Genomic DNA, 23,923 nt, shown 5'->3' with positions numbered 1-23,923 from the left:
TTGAGTACATGTCAAAATTAATGGTCATTCTTTGTCCTGTGGTAAACTTTCAAGCCTCTTCTATTAGCAACATGGTTACTGAGACTGCTCTGACACCTAGACCATCCCTGACTCATTGTGTCCAGTTGCTTGGAGAAATAAGCTACTGCCTGCCTACTTCCCCCTCAGGTACTGTGCCAGAACCCTTAAAGCCATAGCCTGTCTCTCATAGTCCTAAGGCCACAGCTGTTGTTAATGTTCTTTTAGGCTGGGTGTAAGTATTTCTACTTTCATTAGTCCATTGCAGAGGTCCTTTTGACATTTCCAGTAATTACTTCACCCTATCATTCTTAAAAAAAAGTTCTCAGCCCATGGACATTTTGGGGTTCTGGAAGTTGGCAGGTGGCTTGTTTTTTGTCGGCATTATTTTGCATTAATATAATTGCATTGTATTATATGCAATATAATATAGCATATATTATATATATATAATATAGCATATATAGCTATAAACTTAGCTATTTCTGTACTGTGCAAGTAAATGATACATAAAGAAAGAAACCAAACAACCTTTTCAGCAAATCCAAGTCCATAATTATAAAAACTATTTATTTCTTAATTTTATGTTCCCTTTCGTGGAGCCAACCATGATGGAAGCTTTAGTGGCTGGATGAAAAGAAGCGCCATCATGCCTCAAGAGAATCTATCCAGAAACATACCACTTTCAGAAAAATAAGTCTATTTCCTTTTGAAGCAGGATATACTGTTTCTATGCTAAGGGAAAATAATATATGTGATAGCTTACTTGGTTGGCCATGTAGGTTGCTAATCTGTGAAGAGCAAATACCATACTAGCACCTTTAGGTAAGTCTTAAAGAAGTTAGTTGTTCACCATGGGGCTCACCAGAATCTGTCGCTGACAGTGAACACAGCGGAATGTGGTTTTCTCACATTTTGTTAATACTTTGAGCCTGATGCCTCATATAAGAAGAAAGATAAGGTATTTTCTTGGAGAAAAAGACAAATCAGTACTGTTTTATTGCTGATCTCCACTGCAATGAGTTTTCATTTGACTGTTACACAATGCAGTAAGTTCATGCACTTCTGTGCTTCCCTTAAGAAGAAGTTTCAAAATTGCTAACAGAAAGTGAAAGCTCTGTGATAGTCTTTAAAAGTTGTGGGCTTTGCAGAACTGCTCTTTTTCTTTTCTTTTACTGACTGTGACTGCACTGCCCTCAAAACGCAGAGAGGCCACTGGAAGCTTTAGCAGAAAATGGAAAAATTGCGCAAAATAATGGATTCTTTTATCAGCAACAAGAAGACTCTGGGTTACAGCATTGTGTCCCTGCTGACAATTGCCAGTGAGCAAATCTTTTCCTCCGTGGCCTTCAAGTGTCCCTGCAACTCTTTGAACACCCTGTATGGCTGTGTCTTCCTCCTAGTGCCAGCCCTCCTTCTCTTTCTTCTTGGCTACTTTGTGAATGCTAGGATTTGGCTCCTGTTTACAGGCATCCGTGTTCGGGAGAAGAAACACTGCTGTGGCTTTTGGGAAAAAGGTTGCTTCTACCTGAAAGTGCTGGCACCAGTGACAGCCGGCACCGTGGTGGCCCCCCTCACCTGGATTGCTGTGGCCCTACTCAGCGCCAGCTTCTATGAGTGCGCAGCCAGTGGGAACCGCTTCATCAGGAACAAGGTGTGCACAAACCAGACAACCTTTAAAGAATGCCAGAAGCTGCTGGAGAAAATACCCTGTGATGAGAGTGCTGTCGAACCATTTCTGAGTGAGAATTCAACTTATATAGCTAAATTTGTCAGCTTTCGAGCACAGTCTCAGGTAAGACCTCTCTGCTCTCTTCTTTCCCCAAGGACTCCTGTCCTGCCTGCTTCACACCCTGGAACCTGCTAGCAAAAGTATATGGTTAGCAAAAAATACTTTGGTCAAAAAACACTATCACAGAAAGGCAATAAGTGGCTATTTTGTGCTAGCTTCTCTTTTCAGTGTTTGCATTGTAATTTCTAGGTAATGGCACTGGCAAAGCATTTGTCAGAGCTGGGCAGTAGACCAGCCTAGATATCAGCACTTTCCACTGCAGCTTTTTTCTTGTTTAAATTATGCCTGGTGCAAGCTTTTCTCTGTTACCCTTTCAAAGATCTCAAACTTTTTAAAGTATGCATTAGCTGAGAGGAAGCTGAGGTCATTAGCACAGGTGAGTTAACAAGTGAAACAAAGAATGACAGCTTGTTTGACCATGAACCTAAAAGCTTGACTCTATTACTAATTTCACATTTATAGTCTAGGTGAATGGTTAAAATATATGGGTATCTATCTTGTTAAAGTTTCCTTCTTGCACTGAAGGAAAACAGCATAATAAAAGATAACTCTTCTGAGTAGATTGTTTCCATTTGGACTGAAATGAAACCAAAGTGATTTGGCAGCACTCCAGTTTTGTTTCTGTGCTTGTTCCCCTTGACTCCAGGAGCAAATTAAATTATCATCACTTATTCAGGAAAACATTAATGCTGATTAATGTAGTTAGGTTTTACAGGAGATTATAATGACACACACAAAAAGGGTTTAAATTTGTTACATATTTATCATATGGCTTCTTCAAGAAAAAGCTGAAAGAGAAGATACTATGCCACTGAATTCTGACAGAGTAAGAAAGGAGCAAAATTGAGGAGGATTGGCTGTTACTGATATTTAACCAACTGGTCAAACACAAATGGAAGATGCGAGATCATTATTATGTACTTCATTTCTTATATCTGACCCACTTCCATCAAAATTAGGTGCCAAAAAGTGGTGTGGGTGACAACATTCCATATAAAATAGGAAAGATTCCTGTATTTGACAGACAAATCCTTGTTCTGCCTACAAAGCATAGCTTTCATGTCTAGTTCAGCATTTTTTTCTATACACCAGCACAGGACCATGTGAAAACACTATTAACCCATTTATTTATTTTTCAAGATCATAGGATGGTTGCTGGTAGCCACCATCATTATTGTGGCACTCATTTCAACATGCATCAGCCGCTGTCACTCCCCAGTTAGCTATTTGCAGATGAAGTTCTGGAAAATTTATATGGAAAAGGAACGAGAGCACTTCAAAACCAAGGCTGAAGAACATGCAGGTCAGCTGGCCAGAAGAAACATAAATTGCTTTTTTGAAGCCACCAACCCACCGCCATTTCAGACTCCTCACAGTGAAGACTGGCAGAAGACTTCATTCCCATATACCTTCAATAAAAATGATCAGTATTACAGCATGATACACAAATACATTGATACAAACAGAGGCAGTACATCTGGTGAAGGAGGTCAGGTTTTCTCTGTTTTTGGGTTTGTGGATGAAGCACATGCAAGTGATCAAGGGGTTTAGTTAAAATATATATATATATGCATACATATATATATATAAGCAGTTTGTAGCACTGGTAATCTTTTAACCTTACTGATCTAATAGAAGCTTTATTCCGTGCTTTTACTGAAATCAATGAGAATTACGTGTTAAAGGCTGGTATTGTAAACCCTGGGAGACTTTTAAAAATAAGCTTTATACTTTTGCTTAAATACATTTAAATTAGAGCATGGTTCACAATGGGGTTTTTTATTATTATTATTATGTCAGTGATCATTAGGAAAAAGTCCTATGTAAAACAGTAAGCATCCACAGCAAAGATGTCAGCCGGCACTGTGTGATTACTACTAAACATCTTAAGGGCATTTAGCAGCTGGAGTGACCAAGCCAAGCTTTCATGCTTGTCAGTAAAGGGAACGGAAATTTTAACCAGCATTTTGGCTTAGTATATTAGCTATCATTTGACTTACTTAAGAATATATTTTTTCAGAGGAGAATGGAGGAAGCTCAGGTCCAAGATATTCACTATCAGACATTCAGTTTTTCAAGGCAAGGAGGATGTCTTTTAAGATAAGTTAGCATCTTGGAGCTACCTGCACACAAAGACTAGATATACAGAGAATGACTTCAGGTGGTCATCAGCTGGAATAAGTGTGCAAAACAATTCCAGCAATTTACTCCTTTGTCTCCAGCTGCCTTAGCTAATAACAGTGCAACTGAAAACTTCATCTGTTTTGAATTTTCTTTACCCCTGTCTGATTGTGATCAATTTTTGCAATAGGATTTTTTAATTAGCTTTGTTACTTGTTTCCTGTTACTCTTAAACTCTTCCATAGGAAAAATAAAAGTACATTTTGGATTGTTTCAAGGAAAGCAAAATAGCATTAAACTTCCAGTTTATATTCCATTTGTATTGATTTCTGTTTTATCTGACACATACATATTTATTATGTAGATATTATTACACACAGATTTCTATCCATGGTGTCATTACCTAAGCTTCTCATGGAGGTATCCACCACATAGACTGTTTAACTTCACTTTTCACCAAGTGTAAATGAGCATTAGGCTTACGAATAAGATAGTAGCATAGGTGAAGCTTATATTAACATATCTGTATAGCACAGCTGTAGGGATAAGTCTGCAATCCCTATTAGCCATCAGCAATACTTTTATCAAAAAGTCTCTAATGATAAGAAATCGATACCAGTTTTGAATGAAAGATGACAGAATTCAGTTTTTTTCTTTAACAGCATTTCATTTACAAGAAATGAGTCAGTAAGCTTGATACAGGCCATAACTCAACTACAGTGTTACAGGGGGCCTGATGACCAAACACATTTCTGGGACATTTTGAAGAGGTACATGTTCAACTAGTGACTGAGTTAGTAAGTGGAGAGGGGGACATGATTGCATAAAAGGCAAAAGTCTGTCAAGTCTGGGTTTGTGCCCATCACTGGAAGAACTACCCTGTCTACTGAGAGATTGCTGAATCCAAGGGTGGTGATATCTCTGTATCTTTCTCTCTCTCTTTTCAGGTTATATTAGAATGCTACACCAGCCTTATCATCCAAACTTATTGCTGATAAGGTATAGACACATAAATCTAAGTATCGTAGTAGGGTGCAAATAAACATTTAACTGATTGGTGTCATTTCACCTTAATTTACCCTGAAGGGATCTCAAACACTGCAACGTCTGCATTTTTCCAAGGGTAGTTTGGAGTTGGATCATGACAGTAACAAGTATCCAGTCTGTTATTTGTGACCCAGGAAGCACAATTATGCTTAATATATTTCAGTTCTCTCCTATTAAAGAACTCAATTGTTCACAGACATCTAGGAGGCAATAAATCTGCTCTGGAATGTTGTAAATTGGAAGTTAACAATGGGCCCTGAAATCAGCAGCAAGGTGTTCCTTGACTCAATGGAGCCAGGCCCATAGAAACACAGTAAAATTGTTCAGGATAGACTGAAAGCATCTGGGGAAAGTTATGCCTTATTTCTATCCCTGATGAGAAGGTCCTGTGAAAATGAAAGGCAGGAGGATGCCCAGTGTAAAGGACAGTGAGTGGCAAAACACTGCATACCAAAGCAGACAACTCACAGTGAGAAAATGCATGTTGTAGGATTTATTATACTTAACCACAGCTAGACAGGGAAATAAAGTATATCTTATTAACTGTGCTTTTAAACATCACAAAAAAAAACAAACAAACAAAAAACACCCACAAAAAAACAAAGTCATGTTCACCTGAAAACAGTAGGTGTCTGAATGAATATTTTGCACCCAGCATGCACTGAATACTGACATAAAGCATCCATTCTGCTCAAGAGTATGGTTATGGGAAAAGGAAGAGTAAAGGCATTTTGATCTTTAGTACTGATATCTGTGCCAGGAGGATTAAGATTTTTGCTCTGACCTCATCTTTTCCTTCCAGATTTCTTCACCCCTCCAACATCTGGTGGTGCAGATGACTTAAGGAAACATTTCTACCCTGCATTTCATCCTCAGAAACAAAAGTTCTAAGGCATCCCTTAGAAAGATTTATTTTGACATTTCTTTCATTTATTTCTTCTTTGCTTTCTTGTCTTCAGCCTTCCTTAAAAATGTAATTCCTATTTCTGTCACAGCATCACCCCTCAGCCTGTCCTGCAGGAAGGTCACTTCTGCTGCCAAGTGTACCTAGGAAGAAGCAAAGAAGTACTGAGTTTGTCTCCTTCCTCTGGTGTAACAGCATTTTCATCTCTCTCTTACCACAAGGGGACCCTCTTTTACAGGTTTTGTAAAAAACAGATTTCACGATTTTTAAAAATATATTTTCAGACCAAATTAATAGAAAAGAAGCCTACATACACTAGAATTAGCGTATGTTAATCAGTTAACCATCATTCCAGTGCTTTGCTTTGCTTTGAGAACTGAAGATCTGATTTTGTGATCACAAAATCTCCTGATCACTTACATAAGTTATTAATACTTCTGTAAATTGGTCAGATATCATATATATATCACATACTATGATTCTGGGACTGATTTACAGAAATAATGCTTACACAACTTTCAATTTCTTGAAACATAAGATGTGACAAATCATATACTTATTAACAAAAACACAATGCAGCCCAAATGTTATCATCCAGAAAATGGCACAGAAGTACTACAGCTCAGTGACATTCAGATTATGGCCTTTGTGTATTCTTTTGTAAAAGCCTTGAATGATTGGGGATGTCATCCGGTATACTTCTGATTATTTGTTTTTGTTCTCTGCATCCTCATTTCTGTTCTCTCTTTCACATGATGCTGCAGTTGTAATGCTGTTATGTGAGAAATTTTTATTGATTCTCACACATCAAGGATGGAAAGAGTCAGGGATGTTTTTACCAATAATATCTATGCAGAAAAAGTGAAATAGGATTGAGGAACAAATGGCAAGTCCAGCACAGCACGCTGGCTCCTCCTATTATTTTTAGCTAGCTTCTTGTCCCACCAGCCTTGAAAAAGGGCCCAGCTGAGACTGTGTTTAGTGAGCCAGCCTGTGTGCTTCTTGACCTCATGATCAGCCTGACCCTTTCAATTTCAGTTTAGACATTAAATCTGAGAAACAAATTTAATACTGGTAAGCTTCCTTCAGTTATCTGAGCAAGAGGTGTAGCATTCCTGCCCCTCTGCACGTTAATAAAGAACAGAGAAAATGCACGTGTGCTTCCTTACCATTTCCAAGGCACCTCGAATCACTCCGCAGAGGAGGTTGCAGTAGCAAAGGGATGCTCGCTCCGCTGGCAGCTCCTCCACAAAGTCCACTAATGGGTTTTTGTCCAGGATTAAGGAGAATTCATTTCCTGCAGCACTACTGCAGCTCACACTGGGGGTGACCCCCAAGTACATCTTGAAAGCCACCTGCAAAAGGAGGATACTCAGCCACTTGAATCTGTTGGGCACAAACCAGAGGAGAAACTTTAGAATACAACATTCTGCAGACTAATTTTGCTCCAGGAAAGCAGGGGTAAGGAGCAGTTAGTCTTGAGATCATACTAGATTAATCTCTTCTGTGTTCTACTTTAATCACAAATTTGGAGTTATGTGATACTTTAGAGAAGTACACTGTAAGGCTGTTTGTTCTTTACTTGATGTTCCCGTATTTACAGCCCCATAAAAAAAGTTGTATTTTATTCCCTCATGCTTTCACAGTGTCGTTATGCTCTTCTGGAGCCATTAGCTCTATACTGGGCCCTACCTTGCCCTACATTGCCAGCAACTTTGATAATCACTGCTCAGGAACTCCTGTAACTGTTAAGTGTGTTTACTCAGTTCTCCATGTGCAGCCTAAATAAATAAATAAATAAATAAATGAAACTACAACTGAAACAAAAGAAGAAAGAGTAAAACTACGGGATGTATTTGATAACAGGGCGGGATTTGCATCTCTGCCTCTACTGGTTAGTATTACTTTAAATATGCAACATCTGCTCTGCTGGTAGAGAGGTCCCATATGCGTGCATTTTTACTGAGATCACTGTGTGACCCAGGCGGCGTTGAAGCACCAGGTTCACAGCAGCTGTTTTGTCTGTGGAGAGCTCTCCTGAAACACACAGCCACAGGCTGCTCCAGCTGAAGCTAAGTTTTGTTTTGTTTTTTTTGCCTCTTTGGTGAGTATCAGACATGGATGGTTTCCGAACAATCCTGAAATTCTTTATGAACCGGAGAACTGCTATTGGCTACAGCGTTATGGCTCTGCTGACACTGGGAAGTGAACGTGCATTTTCTCTTGTTGCTTTCAGATGCCCCTGCAGCAATGAAAACTTCAAGTATGGTTTGGCTTTTCTCTTCTCTCCAGCTTTACTTTTGTTTGTTTTTGGATATTTCCTGAATAATAAGACCTGGAAGCTCTTCACAGGCTGCTGGGTGAACCCCAGAAAAATATTCCCCAAAGGGAATATCTGCCATTTCTTCATCATCTTTGGACAAATCACTTTAAATGCTCTGGTAGCCCCAGTGATGTGGCTTTCTGTGGCTTTGCTTAACGGGACTTTTTATGAATGTGCCATGAGTGGCCTGAGAAATCCTGCCTACTTAGATGCAATTTGCCACAACAAATCTGTGAAGTGCTTTGAGGAGCTGTACAAGGTGTCCTGTGACAAAAGCACCATGCCCTTTTCAGAGAGTGAGGAACTCAAGCTAACACTGCAGGCACACTCCCAGGTAAGAAAAACAAAAAAGAAGATATTGAAGTTCGCACTGCTGCTGTGAATCATCTAAGGAAGGTGTTAAAACCATTGGCTTTACATATAGTTTTGTCACAATGCAGCCCTGTAAAATTCAGTAATTGATATTTTAATTCCATTTGAACAACGACCTGTCTCTGGGGAGAGGGGTGGGCGGGGGGGCATGGGGATGTGGATTCCACTGTAGTAAGGATCAGTAAAGTCAGACAGTTTAAAGCTGGTTTTCTGAAAGAAAAAAGCTCTGAAAAAAAGAACAGCACCGGACTGTTTAGTAGTTCAAATCAACAGGTATTACCCTATCTGAATGGTTTGTTACACTACAAATCCATATAACAATCATCTCCTATTATCATATCATTTATATCATTATATGTACCATAAGGAAATCTTAGATCGTTAGCAGTAGGAAAATACCGAAAAATCAGATTTGTGACTCACTGTCTAGATAACTTATTTCTGTTTGCATTTCTCAAGTTTATGATGCCAGATGAAAGCATCTTTTTGTCCTGCTTGCAAGAAGAAAGAAACACTAAAATGAAACAAGAGAATGCAAGGCTGAGATTACATGCTGCTATACTTGTGCATTACAGTTGTTTTCATTGTCTTGCAATGTAAATAAATTTAGAGATGAAAACAAAATAAAGGAAAGGAGAAAAAAATGCTATAGAAAAATGATGGAAAGATTATTGTCAGCATATGTCAAGAAGCATTCTGTGGAGCCAGTAAGTTTTTATTAGATGATTGTGTTCATCTGGAAATATTTCCTGTCTGGGAGCTGTTTTTATTTTCATTTCCTCAGGCAAATAGGAAGAGATAATAGGAGACCATGAAGTGAGCAGAAAATGCATAAAATAATTCAAAATCATTCTTTTAAAATAGTCCCTAAAAATAATAGTTAGCCAGACTTCCCTGTTCCCCCAGGGAAAATTCCCATGTTTCCATTGGCTAAATACAACTATTTACCAGGAGTTATTATTCCAACATCTATTCAAGAATTCCCATGAGGCAGATTGCAGCTTTTTGTGTCATCCCCATTAAGACAGTGCATGGGAAATCAGTTCCAGTTCATATGGGTCTCTGAAAATTAAATGATTTATTCCACATTGGAATTTGTCCCTTCATTTGGAAACAAGCATGTTTTGCAAATCTTGCACATCACAGTGGAAAAGGCAGGTGAAGCTGCTGGCAGTGACAGTGGCATTAGGTAAGAAAAACCTGCATCCACACCTCTGCTCTCCTTAAAGGAAATCATCCCACAGAAAAAGTTGCTCACATATTTTTTCACCCTTATTCCTTGCTATAAATATGGAAGTTACTCTTTCCCTTAAAAAATTCTTAACATTATTTAGTAAAACTCAGAAGTAGCTACAAAGAACTTGAGGGATCCTGAAAAAAACTTGAGGGACCTCTGAAAATATGGCAACTATTTCTAATCAGTGTGTAAAAGAGTTGTGCTCTGTTTCAGTGCCAAGGCAGACCTGCTGATGGGTATGTTATTTCCTTTTTCTCTTGTTCTCTCCAGTCACAGAACTGAGCAAGAACATTTAAAAACAGTTTTGGAATGAAAAATAATTTTCCTCTACAAAGGGCTGATCTAAGTCAAAAAGTCAAAAAACGTTCACAGGAATGGGTTAGATTTCAGTGAATCTCCTAGAAAAAAAGAAATGAAACAGACGAGGAAGAATTTATGTCAAGATTTTAATGTTAAAACATATATTCCTGTTAACTAATTTATGCTAAAACATGGGATTTTTTTGTTGTTGTTTTTAATGAAATCTCAAAACAACACATTTAAGAATATGTAAAGTTTAAAAGGTTGATTGAGCTGGGAAAAAGGTTACTTATCCATTGTGGTTTTTTTAGTTAGTCACAATTCAGAACTGCATCGTAATCCTAATTCTTGCTGAGTTATTCTGTTTAATTTCTCAAGTGACAGAAACTCATTTACCATCCAGAGACGGTGACTTTATATTCTGCCTGTGCACTTCTCCCTCTATGTGGCAGTATTCAGCGAGCGATTCCAATATGCTACATGCCAGATCACTATATTTTGCAATAAATTCTCATCAAAATCCTCTCTCCATTGTCCAGATGTTATTACTTGCCCTCAGGTCCAATCCGTTTACTGTATAACATTATTCAGCTGGTGCATTATTTGACTGATCATTTAGATTCCTCTTAATTTTTTCTTTCTGTGTGGTCTTGTAGCTGAGGTCTAATTTGAATTCATCTGTCCCTGAATTTGCCATTGCATTTGCACTGGTCTATTCAGCTGTTGTTATCCAAGTTCCCTTCATCATAAAATGGGATCACATAGAATTGAGGCAAAGCCTATCTCATGGTGGGCAGACAGCCTCTAGTATAAGCTATCTTTTTTTTTTTTTTTAGAGTTTTACCTCAAGAGCAACTTTTATTCACTTTCCTGAGAAACAGACATCAAAATGAACAGTACAGGAAAGCCTCAGTCCAGACTTTTGTTTCCTTTTCATTCAGATGTGTCAGCCTCATTAACACAAATGCCAGTCAACAAATGAAAACTGGGAAGATGTGTACATGGTAGCTTTCCTAGAAGAGCAGCAGGCCCACTGTACAAAGCACAGTCACTCTGACAGACATTCTTAAATAGTGTTCGCACTTTAACCTGAGGCCTGTTTCTTTTGTTTTCCCAGATTTTAGGCTGGTGTGTGATAGTGGCTATGGCTGTTTTCTCCCTGCTAACCACTTGCTGCGCCAGCTGCCAGTCGAAAGTCAGCCATCTCCAGCTGAAGTTCTGGAAGGTGTATGCTGAGAAAGAGAAGGAGCAACTGGAGCAGACCTTCCAGCTGTATGCCACCAAGCTGAGCGAGAGAAACCTGAAGTGTTTTTTTGAGAACAGCAAGCCAGAAGTTATGCCCCTGCCAGCTTTTCAGGCATGGGAAGATGCTTCCCAGCTCCATACTTTCAGCAGTAGCAAACAGCATTACAGCACAATTCACAGGCTAGTAGAAGAAGGCCAGAAAGAAGTCAGTGAGGAAAGAGAGACAACATATGACTTCGTAGACAGAAGGGAAATACCATAGATCACATATATCTTCAGTCTTTTTCTACTGCACTAATATAGCATACTTCTAGCTTCTTTAATGTGTATATTTTCTTTCACAGTGGCCCTTTTCTTCATGATTACATTCAGTCCCTGTTTCATACTTGCATTTTATTTTATTTTTTGATGAAATGAAATTACTTCTCAACAACAGTGAAGACTGCAGTACTCACTAGTGCTTCAGGCTCATGCCCTGCTGATATCATTGGCTCCAGATCAAGAGACAACAGCAAAAAGGATTGAATAATGACTTTTGAGAGGGTTTGAACAATATCCTATGTAAAAGATGCTAGAGCACACCTGTCCTGTATAAATCAAATGGCTATCATAAAGCAATGCAATTTGAAATGGGTGGACACAATAATAGAAGTTTGTTGCTTTCTTACAGTCCACAGAAAGTAAAGGTTTTGCTACCAGATCATTTCCAGTTACAGGAAGTATTGAGACACAGAGATGTTTGGCTACTCGGGGCATCTCAGTGTCTTTGGTCTCCTGTTGCATGTAGAACACCACAGATGGTCTCCTTGATAACCCGTCCTCCTTATTACTGGGATGTCTTTGGGGGACACTGAACAGTGATTTCACTTCACAGTGAGATACCAAGTAATTACTGGGACAAATCTTGCAGTCAAACTTTTAGGTACCAATAATTTTGAAGGGCATTTCTAATGCTGCATAGAACCACCAATGAATACTAGGCCTGCAGTCAGGATAAGATAGAGGGCTTGGAAGACAGTTCCGTGTTTTAAGATGAGAAAATACTTTTGCAGAGGACTGATTTTCATATTTTTTGACATCCTAGGAAATGGTGATTGTGTCTGGAGCCAGAGATGCAAGCAGGTCATCCAGGTGGGGCAAAGTCCCTGCTGTGGATAAGGCTTCTCACTCCATAGATTTCTGCTTCGCCTCGTTCACGTGGAATGTACAACATGGTTCTCACATTGGGTACGTGAGCCTTTGCAAATGCTATATAAAAGGCATCACATTTCTGCCAAGTTCCTCTCCCTGAAATTACTCAGCGGGCTTTTATGCAGGATTTTACTGCCAGGCTCCCTGAGTCTGCAAAGAATCATAGCTTTGCACAGCTCTAATCAGGCTATTATCAACAAAACAATATGCATTACCCAGCTCTTCACATACTCACTGTGTTTCTTGAGAAAAAAAAAATCTATCTGCATTTACAGACCATTAATTTTTTAGTTCCACTATTTACTTAGACTTCTTTTGGTGGTTTTTTTCTGTATATTAAGAAGTTTTTTTGCTCTTTGAGTAGTTTTACTGTTTGTTTTTTTCATCCTAGCTGCCTCACTTTGCAGCAGACTTACGTTATGTTATGCACCTCAGTGTACATGCTGCAGCTGAAAGCCTAGAGGCAAGCCTGCCAAAATGAAAGTCATGACAGCAAGCAGGTCTGGCAACAGTGAGACAGACCTGCAGGTTGTCACAGAACTATGGCCTTTCACTTCACTAAATTCATGGCAGAAAATAACCAGAGCATGGGCGAAGCTCTGGGTATGTGTGATTACAACAGACAGGAAGGATGCTGTTTGTAAAAGCCCATATCACAGGTATTCTGATCTCACCCAGAAAACTATTCACAAACTAAGCTTTATTGGTGTAATGGCAGGGAGTTTGGAACTAGATGGTCTTTAAGATCCCTTCTTACTGTAGCTATTCTATGATTCTATGATTCCCTTTGATTTGTTCTCTTTACTTATTTTCTTCTGACATTCGTACAATCAGTCTCATACTGATCCTGTAGGATTTTGTATCCTGCAGAAGATGATGATCTTTATTATATGCAGTTTAAAAGAAGAGACAAAACCTTCCAAAAGAATCAAATGCTGGCTTTTACTTCAGGCCTACTGAAAGAAAAATCATTTCTATTCCTCTGCTAAATTTTCCTTCCCAAAGCTGTCTGTTTACCTCACCAGCACCAAAGAAACCCAGAGCAAGCAAGGACGAAACTGAGAGTGCACTAAGTAGATTAAAAAGCTGATATGCTTATATAAGGAACAGGTTGGGTTGACATAATGATGGGTTCTCTACTGTTCAGTAAGATCTGGGAAACAAAGGTTAAAGCATGTGTAGAAGAGGAGGGAAAGGTGGGAGGACCAAGCGGACAATTTTTCTTCCACAGGAGGTAGAAAAGGAGCACTCCCCTCACTCTCCCTTTGCTGCATGCTTACAGGTGATTTGTACTGAGAGTGTGAGGAGATGCTGGCTGCAGCTATCAACCCTCTGTTCTGGTCTGCTGAGAGCAAGATGCACTTAACAGCCCTATGGCATGAAAGATCTGATGGTTTTGGCTAGCCAGCTGCAGGGGGCTGCTGCTTCTGCATTCCCTTTTCCCTGTGCCTCATAGCATGGTCTCTACTTTGGAAGTACAGCTGCTGAGTGCCGAGTACTATGACAAGTGCCTGGTTGGAGCCTCAGTATCTCAGTGAACTTTGTTCCCAGGGCAGTGTTATTTTAGCTCTGCTCTACTTCCAAAATGTCTGTGATTTAATGCAATTGCCATGTGGTTCTTGGAATACTTCTATCAAAACAGGCAAAAATAAATTACAGTTTGACCTATTTTTTTTCAGAAAGAATCTGATTTTGGCAAATTTAACTCTATTCCTAAATCAGTTATCACAAAAAGCTTTTTTGTATCAACGCTGTCACAGAATTAAAGTTAAGCAGCTGCCACAGAAGATCATTTTCAATACTATTAAAAACAAAGTGATCAAAAAAAAGAAGCAGAATTGACATTTTCTCTCAGAAAATTTAGATTTTGTATTAACTTTGATGCCTGTCAAATGAGTCCACAAATAAACAGGAAGCATCTGGTCTCTTTCTATTCCACATTCAGTATTCCAATTTACTCACTTCTTCCCATCACAGTTTTCTCAGTGAATTTATCTTACCTCTTTTTCCGCTATCTGCTGCTCAGATTCTAAGCCTTACTTACAAGGACGATGACTAGTTAAATGTGTGAGGCCCTCATATGTTTTTGATTTAGTTTCATCTGGGCTTTGAATTATGGTATGACAAATCTTTCAAAATTCTGTTGTTAAAATTTCTGGTGCAAAAGATGACTTACATGGAAACTATGCAAATTCAGCAGCTGCTTTGCAGTGTAATAGAGCACAAAATGAAGGCAAAATTGAAAATTATATAGTGCAGATTTTTTAACTGTCTCAGTAATATAAGTAATTAAGTGATTCATGTGCATACATAAGTAATTCAACAATTAAATAAGAAATGAGATTTTATTATATTATTATATAACTTTTTAAAGCCAGGCTGCCTGGAGAGAAACTCCTTTAAAACTACCATGCACAGCTTCCCTAGGAGTAGAACAAAGGCCTCTCAGTCTTTCTTTGGGACTCCAAAAGAGAGAGAAGTGAAATAAATAAACCATTTCAAAAGTTACATTTATAAATTTTCCTCATTTCCACCTGTATGAATTAGAATAAAAAAGAATATATGTTTAGATGAATATATAGGTTCTTCATCAAAATGAGCCTACATGAAGAAAAACAAACAGAACAGTTTCTTGAAAATGTGACTTGCAACTCTATGGGATTATATGTTGCTTAACATCAAACAAGAAATCCATGCAGTCAGCATTTAAAGTGTACCACAACCTTCTTTCAGATTCTCATACTGTCCTCGACTCAGATACAAAACTACTACGAACATGAATCAGTACTGTGGTTCTGATGACCCAGAAGCAAACTTGCCATTATCATAACCAACTGCAAAATTCTTATCTCATTAAGCATCACAGTTTTTGTTCTATGTTTTGGTGCTTTAGGGACTGATATCTTCTCTCAAGAAGAAACTCTGTGAGCTAGTAAGCTGAAGTGAAATAGTACATAAAAGCTATATTTCACACAAGTAAAGCATGGGTGTGACTGTAGAAGTAAAACAATCCTCACATAGCAGAAAATGCAAGTAACACTGTTATGGAGCAAACTGATAGAGAAAGTAAAGCTAAGACAACTGAGGATAGCAAAGCTCTGAAGAACATAGATCTTAATTACCTGTGCAATCATGTCTGCCGTTTCAGAATAACTGCGACACCGTTTCACATCTGAATGAGCTAAAAAATCATCTATCAGTCTTATGCCAATGCCGTAACCCCTAAGGGGAGAACAAAGAGAGTTAGCATTCAAAAAGGGATAGCTTTCCCACCTGTCATCCTCCTAATCTGTTTTGTGTTCTTTCTCCATTAAAAAACAAAAACAAACAAACAAAACTAACAAAAGAGACATGCTTCTAAATGAACGGTTTTAAGAGCATCAGAATTTGTAGTCTAGATTCTTCTTTCTAACATATTCTACAACACACTAGGACATAGTTCATGTAGTTGTATAGGGAACTATACTCCTTTAAGCAAGATATCCCCAGCAAGCAAAGCATAATGCGAATGTTGTCTACATACACTTGCATATGTGTATTTGCATATATTAGAAATTATATGAATGAGCATAATATACATAAATATTAATATAAATATAATATTTATCACATTTATATATAATCATTATATATATTATATAAATATAAAATTATGTTAAATTCATATAAATATAAATATTGATATTAATATTAATAGAAATTTAACATAAATTAATATAAATATACATAAATAATATACAAGTGAAGGCTGATTGACACTCTTCTGTCAATAAAGGATAACACAGAACAGGATTTCTCCATTCCTGTGCAATCCTCAGAGTTTATGTCACACCACCTCTGTGGAAAAGAACAAAGCAACAGTCCCTTTTAGTCACAGCACTTGTACATGCATTGGCATGGACTTTGGCAAATATCTATTTCCTTTATCCTCTTATCCTTTCATCTCTGTCTTCATTCTTCCTTCACAATCCCCTCTAACACATTTTCTCCCTTCATCTAATGGTTGAGAATGAATCCAGAAGTGGATATTTAATATACAGTTTCAGTGCACTACTACCTTTATTTTCTATTTAAAATACTGCAAGTTCAGAGAAATTAGGTAAAAAAAAAAAAAAAAAAAAAAAAACAATGACGATTTTTATTAAACAAAAATTAATTCCTAGCTCTTACATGTTAACAGAAGTCAGTAGTTGCACAGAGTGAATAATAAATATTATCACTTCAATCATTTTTTTGGAACAAAAACCAAAGTTTATGCAATTGACAGAAATGTCACATAAAATATCTGAAAAAACTCAGAAATTATTTTAGTGATCTTCACATGTTCATGCATGTGGATATTTTTATTTCTTCCTGTGTGCCAGGGGCCTTACACCTTCAAGATGGCAGGCTGCAGTCAGTGGAGCTTCTTACTGGTTTTGTAACACATCTTTGAAAAGAAGCCAAAGAGTGATCTGATGTTCAATGTGATGACAAGACGGAATGTGGCATTTGGCAGCATGAGGTTCAAAACTGCAGCATGTTATGCATCAGAAAATGATGAAATTTTTATCACATAAATATCAATATCAATTAGGCTGGTAAATAAGTAATCAGCAGTTAGCAAGGCATGCATTAGTGATGCACAGATTTTCAAATTTTATGCATTAGGTTTGCAAAGTTAAAAGAATAATAAATTTACAAGCAGCAATTTGGCAACTATACAGTGAAAAACATTCGTCTCACTACAGATTGTGTATGTGCACTTATACAGAGGGAGAGACCAGAACTTTCCCATCTGCTACAGATCTTCACGCAATATTCTGCTACAATATTTCCTCCCAAAGTGAGGCTGTTTCTGTTGTCCCAGTAGTAAAACTGTTCATATTGCAGCAATAAAATCTGTCAATATTTTATCAAGTCTTTCTATTTAGTGAGAAAGATAAAAAGATTTTATAGAGACAGGTGTAAGAACAAAACCACAAGAATCAAAATACATCTATGCACCTTTCAAAAATAGCCTTTCCTAATTTCTACCATAACGTCAGAAATGTCTTCTTTTGTGGTGTTGTTTTGTTTGTTTATCCTTTTCTCAATGTATGATTTCTATTAGAGCTGAATGAGGGTTTCAAATCAAATAACTATTTGAGGGATGTTGTTTCTTCACAGTTTGTGAACAAATTTCTTTTCTTTATCAGATCAATGATATTTTACTTACTTCCATGGACAACTATTGGACTATCACCTCACTGTAACCTTTTAGATAAGAGTGAAGCATCCATAATCCAGTAGAGCACCCAAGCGAGAGATCTGAATTATACCCCTCAAGGAGGGGTGTTAGCTATAGAAGTCTGTTGACTTGGTCACCTAAAACAAATTCCTACAACTTTGAATTATTATTACTTCTTAGCGTCCAAGTCAGAAAACTACTTTAGGTGAGGGGAAGTCAAAAGAAGGCTGTGTGAAGCACTGTTCAACAGACTGCCAGAGAACTTGTTGATGTCCCATCTCTGGATGTGTTCAAGGCCAGGTTGGATGAGTCCCTGGGCAATCTGATCTGGTGCCTGATTTAGTGGCCAGCAATCCCCTGCCAGCAACAGGGGATTGAAACTAAAACGATCTTTGAGATCAGTCCCAACTCAAGCCATTCTATGATTCTATGTTAACTTGGAAACACCTGTGAAAAGCAAAAAGCTTGAGTAGTTTGAAATGACATGTATGTGAAAGAGTGGAAGAGTCAATGTAGAAGCTGAAGATTAGTACATGGAAATGGATGAAATTTAGAAGCCTATTTTATTAATTAATTGATCAAGAAGTTAACAAAGAACATGTAAAAACAATAAAAAAAATCCTGATGCGTTTCTTCTGAAATTTAAAGATAACTGCTCATCATAATTCACAAATTAATGTTTCTATTGACAGAATATTTAACTTTACACACAGGTTGTCTGTAATCCTTGACAGTGCTGGAACCCATAAGACAGGAGAAACAAAGCTGAATGGTAATATATAGGTGATCAAATTGCATTATCAAGGAGGCTGAATATTTAATGCAGTACTTACATTTTGTCTAAACAACTGTTGACATCTTCGTCTTTTTCATAGTCCTTACACAGCTGGGCTACCAAGGCCCCGTATGTGAGCACAAAAAGTTCTCTGCTCTGCAAGAGAAAGTCAGAAATTGAAAATGAAACAAATTATAATCAAATTTTTCACTGTTTTGTGTTGGTTTTTTTTTTTGTGTGTGTGTGTTTCTTTTTTGAGCTGCTACTATATTAAAACAAACATTTACAAATTCCATTTATATTAATAAAGAAGCTTCCGTCCACTGACATGTAATCACAGAAGTCCGTGATTTAACCATGGCAGAGGATGACTTGATCATCACTTGAGTATGTACAGGGATTTTTTTGGTCAGAAAAACCATTTATTGAAATATAGCTAATTTCATCAGATACATTTTTGCATTTAATTGCAGGAAGAATATATGAGGAATGGAGCTATTACTCCTTTTATAATTAAAAAGAAAAAAAAAATGTGTACAGTAAATTCCAATTCTTTCACTAAAGTATGATTGGTCTGACTCAGATCATCAGCTGATTTCCTTCCAAAAAGATTAGTAAATATAAAAAAATATTAGCTCAGAATAATGGAAAATTTCTGTAATTCAGCACAAGTATAAAGAATAACTATAAACAAAGAAGAAAAGAATCAATACTATTGACATTTTTTCTTTTTCACAAGTCTTTACAAGTAATCAGAGAACACCCTAAGTTGGATGGGATCCACAAGAACCACAGAGTTCAACTTCTGACTCCACACAGAGCCACTCTAACTTAGTGTCAATACCAGCTCTCCAAATACCCAGACAGATGCATTGTGATAATACTTCCATCACTCATAAGCAAGCAAATAGGCATTGCTGCTATTGTGGCCTGCTTTTGAAGTTTCGTATCCTGTCAAACAGAGGGTAAAAGCCTGTAGTTTCTGAAAAAGACTTGATTACCTACATTTGGAAACACTGATTTCTTTTGAAGGATTTGTCTGCATTAGGAAATGTAATGTCAGTTATCTAACATCATAACTAATTTCCATACATATTTGATAAATATACAGATTTATGTTTTTCCCTTCATTTAGCAAGTGGGTCCCCCTTTTCCAAAGTAGTCTTAGGCAAATTTTCTGGCCCAGATTTATGGCCATCATTTGCTTATGCAGTTCCTCTGCAGGCAGGTACGGTTGGCAGGAGTGTGCTGACTGGAATGGTGTGTCCGGTTCTGGGCTCCCCAATACACAAAAAACAGGGATCTCTGGAAAGAGTCCAGCAGAGGCCCACAAAGATTATAAAGAGCACTTCTCTTATGAGGAAAGACTGAGCAACGTGGGTGTGTTTAGCCCTGAGAAAAGAAGACTGAGAGGGGATCTGATCAGTGTCTATAAATATCTAAGGTGCAGGAGGCAAAGGGATGAGGCCAGACTCTTTTCAGTGGTGTGTGGTGATAGGACAAGGGGAAATGGCCACAAAGCCTAGAAATTACCTCATAAATATGTGTAAGAACTTCTTTATGGTAAGGGTGACGGAGCACTGGAACAGGCTGCCCAGAGTGGCCATGGAGACTCCTTATCTGGAGATATGCAAGACCCACATGGACACCTACCTGTGCGACCTGGACTAGGGAGTCTGCTTTGTCAGGGAGGCTGGAATTGATGATCTCTAGAGGTCCCTTCCAACCCCTACATTTCTGTGATTCTGTGACTGGTCTGAATGACTAAAATAATGTCACCAAAATTATCTGAATTGTTTTCAACACACTGCTGGACATTACTTACAGATAATGTTAACAACAGAAAAATTACATCAACTGCTCCATCACTCAGTTGCTACCAGAAAACTGTGACTGAAGGATAAATTCTTCTACATGGCACATTGTGAAAGACAGAACTGGTTTTCTTTTATTGTCTCAAAGCTTGCTTCATGAGGCCTTCCTGATGATAAGACTCTGACTGACAACTGATCAGTATCCTGGAGGGCGGATGGTGGGCGTCAATGTGCCATAGTGTTTCTGCTTACAATTGCAAGGGTAAACAGAAACAGGAAGAGCAGTCTTTCTCGGGGGTGCTGCTCGAAGGAGCGGACCACTGCAGAAGGCGATAACGCTTGTGTCCGGCAACAGAGACCCCCTCTTCCTTCCTTGCTGGCTCATCCGTGGCCAGGAATATCACAAAAGCTTTTTGTAAATCACCTTTCAAGAAGTGTTTGCCTGTTTGTTCAGAAGTTTGGTATTTCCACCCCAAAAAAATGCTGAGCTGCAATTCTCAGACTTTGAAGAGGAAAATTCCCGCCAAACGGGGGATAAAAGGCCCTCGCTAAACTGGGGACTTTGGAGACAAACTCCCGAAGACACCTCTGACGGAGAATTCCCTGAGGGGAAAACTTCGTCGGAAGAACCCCCGGGACCGGCTTGCTGCGGAGCTCCCTGGCTGTCTCCTGTCCCCCGCGGTGATCAGACGAGTTCCTGAGATCAACGAACCTACTGTGTACCTCGCTGGACCCACGGTGGTGACTATCTCTTTTGCTCTCTGCAAAGACTCCTTGCTTATATTTCCTACTTTCCCTATCGCCTACCTTCCCTTCCCCGTCTCCCTAAAAACGCCTAGGACTTTAATAAACTGGTTGGACCAACATTTGAACCGTTGCTTCTTAATCTCACGCCGGGTATACACATATCAAAGAACCTTGCCTCCCTCCTACAAATTGGAGCGAGACACACATGGTGCTGGACATGATTTCAGGCACAGAAATGCTCTTATTTATTGACATGACTAAGATACACTCACTTGTGATTTGAGGAATGTAGAGAACTGCCCAGACCTATATGAAAATGCTTATTATTTTCTGCAATATAATAAAAGTGCATTAGGGTATCTATTAGAAGAACAAGAGGATTTTTCCCTGAAATTATTTTTTTCATACAGACATATATATATATGTGCATATATATAAAGAAAATTTGTATTTCTAAACTTTCAGTTCCAGAACATCAAGATCATTGTACACCGTGTGATCTGCAGAGAAAGGGAATAGATTGCTATGTAAATGTTAGTACTGCAATAATTAAAGAAGTATAGGGGAAAAAATGACACAGGTTCATGCAATTCTATTTTATTTTTTTAATGAACACCAAAATGAAGTAAAAACAATGGGATGCTCTGAAATGTAAATGCAGTTTAAAGGAACTTATATATCATATTGGCAAGAATGAGTTTCACAGCCAAGTCAGATGAAATATTGGCCTATGGCTTACTTTCCTCAGTCTTGCCATACCAAATCTCTTTTTGATGTGGCTCCAAACGGTAACTGAGAATACTGGATTGACATTTGGTTTCCCTGTCTCCTCACATTCCTCTTCTTAATTTGTAATGAGAGAGTAGGCAATTGAAAGCAGTCACCTACAAATTAGGTGGTTAACATTAAACAAAACAAACCCTGTATTTGATGTGAATGATATAGCAAGATTGGCTAAAGCACAGGTAACCATTATGAAAAGACAGTGTCTGAGTTTCTCAGTACAGAAGATGTAGTTGGTATGGCTCTGTCTCATGAGCAACACTGTGGAGATGGGCAAAGATTACAGCCACCTGTCAAAGGAATATATAGAAAGCACATGAAGCACTGGGATCCTTTGCTGTTCACTGATCCGGAATAAAGTTATCTTCCCTTCTCACCTAAGTCATGATCCTAATGGATCACATCTACGGCACTGCTGAACTGACTGTATCTAGCTGGCGTAGTAGCTGGTCTGTAGATCTGAGAGACTAGGTTGACTGTCATTAAATTATTGGACAGAAATTAATCCATAGGAATGCTGCAAGCCTGTGACATCTGGGTGTATAAGAAATACTTTTTATTTATAGTCAGTGGACAAAATAATAGTAAATGCCAATGAAAACAATGGAACAGGAAGAATGGCTTGGCAGAAAAACCCTTTCCTGCTCCCACTGCATCAACAGCTTGAAGTTTAATAAATGTTTCCATTTTAATGTCACTTGCCAAAATGTTAAGTGGTGTGGAATTGTATCTTAAAGTCACCTTGGTGATAACTCCTGTTTACAATAGCATTACACACTTCAGCAAATTCTCATAAACAATTTTTTAATGCATTAAGTGGACATTATACAGATTCTGTATTGTTCTAGTCTCAACAGGTCAGTGTTGCAGTAAGACAAATGCCTTAGAGAAACATAAACACAGTGTAACAACATAATTGACATCGTTGGCCACTCTTTCAGCCTATTGGAGAAAGAATCTATTTGTTTGACATCTTTTTTCCATGAACTAATGTAAGTTTATTATTTTATATATATACACATACACACACACACACACACACACACACACACACACACACACACGTATATATACATACATATATACATATATATATTTCCCCAGTGGAGACCTTTGTCATCTGCTAATTCTTTTCTTCTCAGGAATAGCTACAATAATGTCTTGGAGGCTTCTTTTCCACTTTTCCACTGTGCTTATACATCAAAACTCACCATTAACCACCCAGAAAGCCCTGAGGCTCTAAGTTCTTGAAGAAAGATGTGGGCAGAATTGAACATCCAAACACAAAACAGATTTCATTTTGCACTTAATTTAATGACTACATAAACACAGAGACACATAAACTCATCCGACATTTCTATTTTTGACCCTAATGTTCTCTGGAATACTTAAGTCTTCTGCTTCTGAATATACTCTACAGTCAGTAACTTTGTGTCCATGTCTTTCTAAGCCTATTTAGGTCTTCAGAATCAAGGATGAATTAAAAAATAGTAATAATTAAAAAAGAAAAAAAAGTTAAGCCCCTGATAAGACAGTAATTTTGTATACAATTATTTATTGGCAACCTCATCTCTTTAGTTTGTTAAACAGGTGTGTCACACTTACACTTCTAAGCACTTCTAAGCACATAAATTTACTGCCTCCAGTGGGGTACAAAAGACCACCCTCCTGATCCCTGCAACAAGGACAGTCCCTTCTACTCTGGGCAGCAAGCCCCTCAGTCTAATACTGGCAAACTCACTTCCATCCCATCTGTACTTTCAAGCTGTTCAGAAATATTTCTGTACAAAACACATCAATACAGTAATAGCTCATTCCTTCTCCATGCACTATTTCAGTTGCACATAGCAAAAACATCTTACTATTTTGTGGCTGTCCTGCTTTCTTCCCGGAGGCCGTGACATGTTGCTTGTGTAAAGCCTGACGTGTGTGTCAGGTTATACTGTTCCTTCTTCAAACAGCATTTTCTTTTTCCCTCTCCTAAAGGTCTCTCTTTTCTTCTGCCTTTTGCATGAGATATGCTCACTGCAGTCTATAGTGCTTCT

The 23,923-nt window shown here is 38.2% G+C and overlaps 3 protein-coding genes across 3 annotated transcripts; 2 read left to right on the top strand and 1 right to left on the bottom strand.

Moving 5' to 3' along the window:
• Window positions 1-461: 461 nt before the first annotated feature.
• CALHM6 (calcium homeostasis modulator family member 6) lies at window positions 462-4,247 on the top strand. The gene is made up of 3 exons (XM_015858621.2): window positions 462-1,340; window positions 1,488-1,813; window positions 2,951-4,247. The coding sequence occupies exons 1-3, from the start codon at window positions 1,253-1,255 to the stop codon at window positions 3,359-3,361; spliced, it is 825 nt and encodes a 274-aa protein (XP_015714107.1). The 5' UTR covers window positions 462-1,252; the 3' UTR covers window positions 3,362-4,247.
• A 1,516-nt stretch (window positions 4,248-5,763) lies between these two features.
• Window positions 5,764-23,919, bottom strand: TRAPPC3L (trafficking protein particle complex 3 like). Its single transcript, XM_015858630.2, has 5 exons — window positions 23,741-23,919; window positions 18,593-18,690; window positions 15,673-15,772; window positions 7,052-7,237; window positions 5,764-6,025 (listed from the first exon to the last, which is right to left on the bottom strand). The coding sequence occupies exons 1-5, from the start codon at window positions 23,780-23,782 to the stop codon at window positions 5,909-5,911; spliced, it is 543 nt and encodes a 180-aa protein (XP_015714116.1). The 5' UTR covers window positions 23,783-23,919; the 3' UTR covers window positions 5,764-5,908.
• Window positions 7,840-14,483, top strand: CALHM5 (calcium homeostasis modulator family member 5). The gene is made up of 2 exons (XM_015858624.2): window positions 7,840-8,539; window positions 11,232-14,483. Exons 1-2 carry the CDS (start codon window positions 8,000-8,002, stop codon window positions 11,619-11,621), a joined length of 930 nt encoding a protein of 309 aa, XP_015714110.1. The 5' UTR covers window positions 7,840-7,999; the 3' UTR covers window positions 11,622-14,483.
• Window positions 23,920-23,923: the final 4 nt, after the last annotated feature.

This window comes from Coturnix japonica, chromosome 3 (genome assembly GCF_001577835.2).
Source record: "Coturnix japonica isolate 7356 chromosome 3, Coturnix japonica 2.1, whole genome shotgun sequence".
Taxonomy (NCBI): domain Eukaryota; kingdom Metazoa; phylum Chordata; class Aves; order Galliformes; family Phasianidae; genus Coturnix; species Coturnix japonica.
The sequence above is the reverse complement of the archived record's forward strand: the minus strand, read 5'-3'. Positions and strand labels throughout refer to the sequence as shown.